Genomic DNA, 11,237 nt, shown 5'->3' with positions numbered 1-11,237 from the left:
GTGGAGTATCTTAGATGGCTGCTCACAGGCTTTTAAGACCCCAGATGCTACTCACCAAGGTAGAATGTAGAGCATTGTCTTTATAAACTGTGTTATGCCAGTTGAGCTAGATGTTCCCCAAGACATGGTCCCCACTAGCCTTCCACCCAGCAATTCAGTCCCTCAGGGAGTTTGGATGTGTCTATGAAGCTTCCATGACCTTTCCTTGTACAAGTTGTGCTGGTTTCCCCAGTATTGTGTACTGTCTCACCCTTCACCCAAGATACCACTTATCTATTGCCTATTTAGTATTCCCCCCACCACCCTTCCCATCCCTGGTAACCACCAAAGATTGTTACTTTTGGTGTGTAAACTTTTTCATGGGTTTTTACAATAGAGGTCTCATATAATATTTGTCCTTTTGTGATTGACTTATTTCACTCAGCATAATGTTCTCCAGTTTCATCTGTGTTATGAGATGCTTCACAGATTCATCATTGTTCTTTCTCGTTGCATAGTACTCCATTGTGTGTATATACCACAGTTCGTTTATCCATTCATCTGTTGATGGGCATCTGGGTTGTTTCCATCTTTTTGCTATTGTGAACAATGCTGCCATGAACAGAGGTGTGCATATGTCTATTCAAGTGATGACTCATTTCTTTAGGATATATTCCTAGGAGTGGGATTGCTGGATTGTATGGTATTTCTATTTCTAGCTTTTTAAGGAAGCGCCGTATCATTTTCCAAAATGGTTGTATCATTTTGCATTCCCACCAGCAGTGCATAAGAGTTCCGATCTCTACTGTAAATGTTTTAAGATTAGAAACTGTGTTTTTATTTTATTTGGATGCTTTAAGAAAAATTATTTGTATATTCTTAGATTTAAGTACATTCCTTTGGGATAATAAAGCATACTTAACCAACAGCGTTACTGTTTTCATATAGTTTTCCTTTCTTCACAGCACTATGAGATGCTTGCTAATCGAGCTGCTGCAAACGGTCACTGCGTTGATATTTATGCTTGTGCCCTTGATCAAACTGGACTTTTGGAGATGAAGTGTTGCACAAATCTTACTGGGTATGTTGACAGCAAACACTTATCTCTTTCCTTCTTCCAAGGAAAGAGAGAGAAGTGGTGGAGCCATTTCGGTGGGTGAGGCCGACTTGGAGAAGCTTTCAGATACTCTGGGCTGTGGTTTCAGTGGCTGGTGACTATGTTTGGGCCCCTTGGAGGAAGAAGCAGTGATTAGCAGGAGGTCCCAAGTATTCACCAAGAACAGGTCGTATCACAGTAACTTCATTTCTTCCTTAGAGTTATTAGACTTGCACAGTGACCAGGGCAGGAAAGAAAGAAAGCATGGGGTGTCTGGGCTCAGCAAGGCATTTCCTTGTGAGAAGAGGGCGAAATAGGGTCCAGGTGCGAGAGCAATGAGGAGAAGAAGCTTTACCTGGCTAAGTGACCATACCTGGTGACTAATACTGAATGTGCTTTTAGCCTAGCGGGTGCGCTCTCAGCATTGGAGGGTGTGCTGACTCAGAGCCTAAGCGAGCATTGTATTCAGAGATCAGTGTGGAGAGCAGTGGTTCTCAAAGTGTGGTGCCTGGACCAGCAACAGCAGGCCCTCCTGAGAACTTATTAGAAATGCACATTCTCAGGCCTCACCGCAGACTTCCTGCATCAGAAACTCTGGGGAGGCACCCAGTAGTCTGTTTTAACAAGCGCTTCAGGAGATTCTGGTGCACACTAACTTGTGACAACCACAGATGTAGAGCTCTAGTTCTCAAGCCTGGCTACACCCTTGAATCACCTGCAGAACTATAAAAACTACTTTCACTTTGGGTCCTTATTCTCAGAGATTCTGACTTAATTAGCATGCGGTACGACCTGGGCATTGGGATTTTTTATACCCCCACCTCCCTGCCCCTGATTCTAATATAGAGCAAAGTTTGAGGACCACTGGTGTAGATGCTTGGTACTCAAAGTGTAGCTGACAACTCACAGCATCAGCCTCACCTTGGAGCTTGTAGAAATGCAGCATCTTGGGTTTCACCCTAGACCGCCACCAGAACCTGCATTTGAACCGGATCCCCAGGTTATGAGATCGGATGGCAGATTCTTTACGTGTGTGTATTTTTCTGTGTAGAAGGTCTGTCATTGTCATCAGATTGTCAGTGAGGTCTGTGACTCCATAAGACTTAGAACTTAAGTCAAATCACCAGTTGTACAAATACGTTATCAGGAAGATATGTTAGTATTGAAGTACTGACATGAAAAAAATAAAAAAGACTTCCTGGTTTAGTTTATCACTCAAGGTGAGACAGCAGATTGGGATGGTCCAGCAGTGGCTTGGTTCATAGGAGTATGTTATCTTCAAAGAAGACAATAGGCTTAGTCTTCTTGATGCTAGTCATACCATATCCAGATTATATACCATATAATATATACCATATATAATATATACCATATCCAGAAGTAATTAGAAAAGATAAAGCTGAAGACAGATGGGTCATGATAACTATACTCAACAGTTGAAGGACTGTTTTGTGGAGGAGGAATCCGATTTGTTCTGTATGTGACAAAAAGGTAGAACTAGGATCAGTGGGTGGAAACTACTAGGAAACAGAATTTCACTCAGTATAAAGACAGACTTAACAGACCGAGCTGTCCAGACATGGAATGGACTGCTTTTCTGGAGGGAGTAAGATCCCTAATGGAGGAGTCAAGCATAACCTGGACGATAACTTGGCAAGTATGTTGTAGAGGGCATATGAGTAGAATTAGGTTTGTCTCAGTGTTCCAGGAAACCCAAAATATCAGTGGCCTAAAGATGATATAAGTTTATTCTCACTCACTGGAAATAGGTAGCCCAGGTCTAGTTCCTACCTTGCTGCCCCACTATCCTTTATGTGCTATCTGTGGTTCAAGGTGGCTGCTGGAGATCTGTTGTTAAGTACCATTGAGTCGGTTCCAACTCCTAGTGACTCTGTGTATAACTGAACGGAACACTGCCGGGTCCTGTGTCATCCTCACAGTAGTAGATATGTTCGAGCCCATTGTTGCAGCCACTGTGTCAGTCCATCTCCTTGAAGTTCTTCCCTTTTTTTTTGCTGACCCTCTACTAAGCATGATGTCCTTCTCCAGGGATTGTTTCCTCCTGATAGCATATCCAGAGTATGTGAGACTAAGTCTCCCCATCTTTGCTTCTAAGGAACATTCTGGCTGTACTTCTTCCAAGACAGATTTGTTCATTCTTCTGGCAGTCCATGGAATATTCAGTATTCTTCAACACCATAATTTAAATATGTCAATTCTTCAGTCTTCCTTTCTCATTGTCCACCTTTGTACAATGAAAGGCGCACCTTAGTCATTAAGAGACATCTTTGCTTTTTAACACTTTAAAGAGGTCTTTTGCAGCAGATTTGCCCAGTGCAATGCGTTGTTTGATTTTTTGACTACTGCTTCCGTGGGCATCGATTGATGATCAAGTAAAATGAAATCCTGGACAACTTCAGTATTTCCTCTGCTTATCATGATGTTGCTTATTGGTCCAGTTGTGAGGATTTTCATTTTCTTTATGTTGAGGTGTAATCCATACTGAAGGCTGTGGTCTATGATCTTAGTTAAGTGCTTCAAGTCCTCTTCACTTTCAGCAAGCAACGTTGTGTCGTCTGCATACCGCAGGTTGTTAATGAGTCTTCCTCCAGTCCTGATGCCCTGTTGTTCTTCATAAAGTGTAGCTTCTTGGATTATCTGCTCAGCATACAGATTAAACAAGTTTGTTGAAAGGATACAACCCTCTTGCACACCTAGCCTGTTACTGCAGCAGGAAGGCGAAAGGGTCCAAGAAGGACATGCCCCTTCCCTTAACGACACTTCTAACAAATCACTTTCAACAGGCCAGAACTCAGTCACATGACTAATGCAAGACAGACTGGGAAATACAGTGTTTATTCCAGGCAACCATGAATTCCATTACTAAGGAAGAGCAGGAGGGTGAATATTTGGAGTCATCCAGCTGTCCCTGTGATAGGAGGGTCAGACATTCTGAGATAGCTTGACCAGATAATCTTTCTTATGTTCTTTCCAAATTCTGAGGTCCTATTTTATGAATGTTTGATTTAACATGTTTTGGCTAAGATTATTACTGATGAATGTCACTTGCATCAAACTATGTTTCTCTGTCCAAATGTATGAAATGCAGAAGTTTTGAAGAATAATTTTCTCTCACTTCAATAAGTGATGAATGTCAGTATTCATAAATTAGAAGAAATAATTCATGTAAAGTCAAGGATTAAATGTCTTGAGACAGTGAATTAACCTGAAAAGGACTTCCTAAAGGCCTGAGTAATTTCCCATACCAACAAAGTGTGAAAAGAATTGGAGAGAGATTTTCTCAGTAGATAGCCCAATGGGTTTAGTCGATTGAAGGGTTTTAATTTTTGTTCTTTAACTTTTTACTTTGAAGTAATTATGGATTCATAGGAAGTTGCAAAAATAGTACAGAGAAGGGCACCTAGCTTCTCCCAAGAGTAGAATCATACATAAATATTTGATACACTATCCAAAGTAAGAAATTGACATTGGTACATTACAATTAACTATACTCCAGACCTTATTTGGATTTCATAAGTTTTTATGTGCACTCATTTTGTTTTTGTATATGTATATGTATTGTGTGCCATCGAGTTGATTCTGACTCATAGTGACCCTATAGGACAGAGTGGAACTGCCCCATAGGGTTTCCAAGACTGTAATCTTTATGGAAGCAGATTGGAATTCTGTTTTGTTTTCTAAGTACTAATAACACTTGCTGTTTACCATTTAAGGTAGTAACACTTCGACGGGCATGATTTCTTTTTGTTTTTCTTCTTTAAATTATTGTTTGTGAATATTAGAGAGCATCTGAATGGTTTTCAATTGTCCTAAACTTTCACTCTCTCTTCTAGAGGTCACATGGTAATGGGAGATTCGTTCAACACTTCTCTCTTCAAGCAGACATTCCAAAGAATATTTAGTAAAGATTTTAATGGAAATTTCCGAATGGCATTTGGTGCTACTTTGGAAGTAAAGGTATGATGGATTTTAAAAACTTTAATGGAAGAATAGCATTCTGACTTATTTAGTAGTCATGATTCTGGCATCCTCAACCTGTTTGGCACCAGAATCTAGAGGTAAATTAAAAAGAACCCAACTAGGTCTTAAAAGCTAGCAAATGGCCAACAACAATTGGTCTCCATTCACCTGAAGCAACAAGAGAGTCAGAAATTGGAGGAGGAAATCGAGTATATGTCTGATTGCCTTCATGAACAACTGTCTCCTCTGCTGTGAGACCTGAAGAACTGGTTGGGGCCCGGCTACCATTAATGAGTGTTTTCATCAAAGATTCTATAGAAGAATCCTAATCAAAGGGGAAGAACATAAGGACAGAATTTCAAATTATCAGTAGAATCCAGACTTTCTGGAGCCATTGAGGCTGGATGAGCACCTGAAACTGTTGCCCTGAGATAATCTTTAAATTTTAAATCTTAAACCAAAACTATTCCCTGAAGTGTTCTTTGAACCAAAAAATAGTTTAATTAGTAAAGTACATCTACTTTGAGCATTGTGCTCATTTAAAGAATTATCTATGTGAGATCAAATTGACAACAGTAACTTCAAAGGTTGGATGGGAGGCTTAGGGGGCAGTGAGTTTAAGATCATGGTGATGGAAGAATGTGGAAAAGGACAGTGAGAATGGTAGCACAACTTGAAGAATATACCCAGTGTCACTGAATTGTACATGAAGAAATTGTTGAAATGGTGTATCTGACTGGGTATACTTTCACCAAAATAAAATAAATAAATACATAAATTTTTAAAAAGAGCCCAACAAAATAACTATCACAAAGCATATTGATTTTATCCCTGGGCTTCTCAAGGAACACCTACGTTTATTAATGTTCTAAACAAAGCATTCTCTAGGCAGCAGGTGTTAGATAGAAGAGCTGATGTGGGGTGATAGGAATAGCATTGCAGCCTGAAGACAGGCAGCCAGCCACACAGTGGTCAACACTCACCCAGCCATAGGTGTGGGAGACCACATTGAGAGAACCATAGTATATATTTAGCTCATGTCTGAAGGATAGCCAGAGCACTCTAAACTAGTACAGCATTTTGAGGTTTATGCTCTTTTTTTTTTAATGTAGGGACTGATAGCCTTATGCACTTGATTCTAAGTCATTGAGAAAATGTTAAAAGGAGCTGTTAGAAAATATGATTGAAATTATTATTTTGAGATCATCATTAAATCATCCAGGTTCTAATGTTAAACTTTAAATAACATTCTCAAATGTTTGAGATTTGTTTTAAAAAGATGAACGGGAATGGACTTAGTTGAAATGAATTGAAATTTTAAAATGTGTTTATCCTTGTTAATACACTGGAGTTCATCAGTTAAGTATTTTTAAAGGAACACAAAACAGTGCATTCACTGATTAAAAACCAAAACACCAAACCCATTGCCATCGAGTTGATTCCAACTCATAGCGACCTTATGAGACAGAGTAGAGCTGTCCCATAGGGTTTCCAAGATGCAGCTGGTAGATCTAACTGCCTGCTTTTTGGTTAGCAGCTGTAACTCTTAACCACTGCACCACTAGGGCTCCGATCACTGATACGTAAATAATTACGGATATGTATGTGGGATTGGAAAAGAATGTAGTATTGGTAGAATTGTTATCTCCTATGTATATAATAACTTCAAAGTTGAGAAAGTTGAAAATGCTGTGTCATCTTTGGAACAAAGACAACATAGTTAATAAAGCAGGATTTAATTAAAACTTTCATTGGTTCACAGTGGCCCTGGAGAAGCGTGTAGGAGAGTAGCTGTACCCTATAATCCACGTGAGATTTTCTCTTGGTGGAACGATAGCACTGCTGTATTTTTCCTCTCAGCTTTAGTTGGGGCTATCATGAGAGCAGGGAGGTTCTCAGAGATATCTTAACCTTACACTCATGTAATTTTGTTTTAGACCTCTCGGGAACTGAAGATCGCAGGAGCCATTGGTCCATGTGTATCTCTGAATGTGAAAGGACCATGTGTGTCAGAAAACGTAAGGAGAACTACATCACCGTCATCAACTGTGCTCCAGGTTTTAATCCGTTAGAAGTGTAGGAGCGTGGCAATCTTGCACTGTGTTACCTGTTTGCACGTGTCTATGTGAGGGGGGAATGGTAAATTCTTACTGAAGACCGTGACTCTAAAGGGGGTGTCATTTCTTTCTGTCTCGCCATCTGTCTGCAGGCTCGGAGAGTGGGAAACTGAGGCTCAGAGGGGTTAGCTGTCTTGCTCAGGGTCAGAGTTGGCATGGAGGAGCTAGAGCCCAAGTCCCTCTGACCACACCATCAATCTTGGGGTCACTGTGCCAAAGAGCTACACGGCATTTCATCAGCAAAATGCTTCCGGGAATAAACCTATGCGGTCATCACCCTTAGAGGTGATACCCTCTCACTTATCATCACTTTTAATAATGAGCCTTATGTGACTGAGACCACCTAATGTTGTTTGAGTAACAAATTTTGAGTATATGTGAACAAAGTTTTGTTATCACTTGGGGATGAGGTGGCCCACTTTCTCTAATTATGCCTTCACTGCCAAGAGGCAAACCATTTGTCCAGGTGAGGCCTCTTCAGGGTGATTCCAGGCTGGGGTTACCGTGGTCGTGTCCTTTCCTCATTGTCATCAGTGAGAGTTGGTGTATGAATAGAGGTGAAGAGTGGGGACTGTAGAGCCAGTCTTGGGTTCAGTCTGAGTGCTACCATTTGCTAGCCGCTGGCTTTTTGCCTTTGACAAGGTACTTAATTGGTCTGTGATTCAGTTTCTTTATCTGGCAAAAACAGACAAAAAACCAGTTGCCTTTGAGTCTGTTCTGATTTGTGACTCCATGTGTGTCAGAGTAGAACTGTGCTGCATAGAGTTTTTTAGTGGCTGATTTTTCAGAAGTAGATCACCAGGCCTTTCTTCCAGGGTGCTTCTGGGTGGACTCACAGCTCCTACCTTTTGGTTAGCAGCTGAGTGCATTAACTGTTTGCACAACCCAGTTTGGTTTATCTGGCAAATGGGGATACTAACGTACCTACCTTATAGCATTGTTAGTTGGGAGGATTAAACAGGTGAATTCAGGTAAATCACTAAGAATAGTGCCTGGCACAGTGGGAGCCCACAGTGCACACCATCTTTCATGTTATCATTTTTTAAATCTGCAGCAAACATTTACTCGTTACTACTTAAACTTTTGTAGAGATTGGCAGAAATGAGGTGATTTGAGACAACATTATTGTAGCCTCTTGGCTAAGGCAGGAAACCCTCGTGGTGTAGTGGTTAACCAAAAGGTCAGCAATTCGCATCCACAAGCCACTCCTTGGAAACCCTACGGGACAGTTCTGCTCTGTCCTATAGGGTCACTATGAGTTGGAATCGACTCAATGGCAGTGAGTTTGGCTTTTTTTGGTTTTGGCTAAGGTAAGTTTCTACCCCAGGGGTCATCTGAGTCACTCATGACTACCTCAGAGTTTTAAGGGGCTTGTACCCCCTGTTCATGGCATGGCTTTGGAAAGCTGCCCTAATCGAAAATGTTTTGCTACAGTCCTTAAAATCTACCAGTTGAAGCCTTCTTTTTAATGAATGAGTATAAACTGATTAGCTAGTTCTAGGATCTAGTAGGGACCAGCCATGAATGTTTTGGTTGGGGGATGGGGGATGTAGAGAGGCGGAAAATACAATTTTCAAACATGCAGAGAAGTTTGAAGAAGAGTATAGTGAGTTCTTGCATACTCAGCATCTAGAGTCAGCAGTGTTAACTTTTTGCCACGATTGTTCTCTTTTTTTTTTTGCCACATTTGCTTTATCTCTTAATCGTCTGTTTGCCGTATTTGCTTTATCGTCTCCTTTTACAGAACCTTTGAAAGTAAGTTGCAGATACCATGACACTTTGTCTTTAAGTACTTCAGTATGCACTTTCGAAAAATAAGGATGTTCTCCTACCACGATCTCATTATCAAATCTAAGAAAATTAACAGTGATTTCCTAACGTCGTCTAATGTCTAGTCTGTATATTCTTTTCCTAATTTTCCCCCAAATGGCCTTTCTAGCTGTTTTTTCCCCCAGCTAGCATGGCATTTGGTGTCATTTATCCTTAATTTTTTTCATTCTACAATGGTCCACCTATCTTTTTATTTGTTGCTTTCTTCCCCATGACATTGATTGTTGAACACACAGTGCCAGGTGTCTCCTGTAATAAGGTGGCCCGCATTCTGGATGTGTCCAGTTGTTACCTCCTGGTAGTATTTAACTTGTTTCCTATATTTCCTGTAAACCGGAAGTTAGGTTCAGAGGTTACTTTGTTTTATGTTACAGCAGGAGGCACTTAATGTCTGGTCGTCCCATGGTGGTGGTACTAAGATCACGGTTAACGTGATGGTTGTCCCACATCTTTCCATTGTAAAGGCACATTTCCCTTTGCCATTAGCTATGAGATTTTGGCACAGTATGAATATCTTTGCCAACAGCCTTTCATCTTTAGCATCCATTGATTATCCTTCCTTGAATCAGTTTATTCCGTTGGAGATTGTAAAATGGTGATTTCCTAGTTCTGTCATTGCAGCTACTCTGATAAAGTCAGGGTAAATGCTTAAGTAAGGAATTTGTGTATTGGTGAGAAAATGTCATTTTGGAACTCTGGAAGGTTTGTAGCTGTGCCATGCTGTGCTGTGCCTTGGTGCCTAGAGAAGAAAGGTGATGGGAAACAAGCCTCTTTACCTCTTTGCTATTGTTATTGAGTGTAAACCCTTCACCTTCCAACAGATGTTAAATACCTTCTTCTCTTAGAAAAGCTGACTAAAAGGAAGGAGAACACCCTAGAAGCCATCCTTCTCATGATCTTGCTTAATTAGGAAGCACTGATGAAACAGTGCACCTTCCACTGTCTGCCTCTCAGGACTGCTCTATGGTTCCACTTAGGGACCTGCCCCCTCCCCTCTGACCGTTGTTCTCCTCAGATTGCTCGTCTGTGGCCAGACACGCAGCCCCCGCCATGGTTTTGTAGATACCAGATGGGTGTCAGCTGCCCTCCACTTCCAGTGTGCAGTTAGGGTGGATTGTGGAGTAATGTAGAAGAAATACCGTGGCTCTCAGTGCATAATCACATCATTTTCTAAGCACAGTCCTTTGATGAGGTGTCTCAGAATGTGTAACACTCAGTGTTTCTGGAATGATAGAATGTGTGTTTCAGAATCTAGTGATCTTGATGGTTGGTGGTTCTAGTAGTTTTGACACTTGTGGTGTTTTCTTCTAGGTGTCATGGCTAAAATAGTGATGCTATCATTTCTATTTTCATGAACCTCAAATTTGTCACTGGGGACCCATGTAGCTAGTCAATACAAAACAACCTACACGCCACTAAAAATCCCTCACTTCTTTTACTGAGAATTCATATGTAGCTTTTGCATAAAGGAATTTGATTAAAAATTAATATAGCCAACACACTGTAACTGTTTTTTTTTTCCTTAATAATGATGAAAGAACTAAAAACTTTCAAGCTAAGTAGGTAATGCTCAGTTTTTTCCTACTATTTACTTCTCCAACCGAGTTGATTCTTTCAGTTCACCGCAGTATTAGGTACTGTGTGTGTGTGTGTGTGTGTGTGTGTGTGTGTGTGTGTGTGTGTATGTGTGTATACATATTGTATGTATACCAATACATATATATATATTTGTATGTACATATATATATTTTGTGTGATGTGAAAATTAGAGTGCCAATATCAAAAGCTGTCTGCCTGTTATTATACTTTTTCAAGTAAACATTTCAGTTAAATTTAAATTTTCATCTAGAATGAGATAGTCTAGTGGCCTGTCCCACTCAGTCATTTTCAGCAGGGGTGGTCTTTGTTCTGTTTTTTTCTCCTTCCTCCTCTCACCCAGGAGCTCGGTGTCGGTGGTACGAGTCAGTGGAAGGTCTGTGGCCTGGATCCCACATCAACGCTCGGCGTCTACTTCGAAGTAGTCAACCAGGTGAGTTGGATTCCTTGAGTGTGTTCATGTCTTAGTGTCGTGTTTCCTAGTTCATTACAAACTGGTGGCCCCTGGTTACTTTCTCCACAGATGGATGGGGCCTTAGGATTGCATTAGGCCTGATGCCAGGCTGACATTGTCTTTTTTATTCCTTCCACGGCTTCATCAGTCAGACAGCAAATTGCCTTTGTCACTTTATTGTTGA

At 40.7% G+C, this 11,237-nt stretch overlaps 1 protein-coding gene across 2 annotated transcripts in view; it reads left to right on the top strand.

The window, feature by feature from the left end:
- SEC23B (SEC23 homolog B, COPII coat complex component) overlaps nucleotides 1–11,237 on the top strand; it is a 42,465-nt gene that overhangs the window by 13,825 nt on the left and 17,403 nt on the right. For both annotated transcript variants that reach the window (XM_023731407.1, XM_004376432.3), the window contains exons 9-12: nucleotides 945–1,060; nucleotides 4,930–5,053; nucleotides 6,994–7,074; nucleotides 10,943–11,032. In XM_023731407.1, coding sequence (XP_023587175.1) covers nucleotides 945–1,060; nucleotides 4,930–5,053; nucleotides 6,994–7,074; nucleotides 10,943–11,032 — 411 coding nt within the window. The remainder of the gene's footprint in view (nucleotides 1–944; nucleotides 1,061–4,929; nucleotides 5,054–6,993; nucleotides 7,075–10,942; nucleotides 11,033–11,237) is intronic.

The sequence above is a fragment of the Trichechus manatus genome, unplaced genomic scaffold (assembly GCF_000243295.1).
Source record: "Trichechus manatus latirostris isolate Lorelei unplaced genomic scaffold, TriManLat1.0 scaffold00042, whole genome shotgun sequence".
Taxonomy (NCBI): Eukaryota; Metazoa; Chordata; class Mammalia; order Sirenia; family Trichechidae; genus Trichechus; species Trichechus manatus.
Note: the sequence above shows the minus strand (reverse complement) of the source record. Positions and strands in the feature narration are given on the sequence as shown.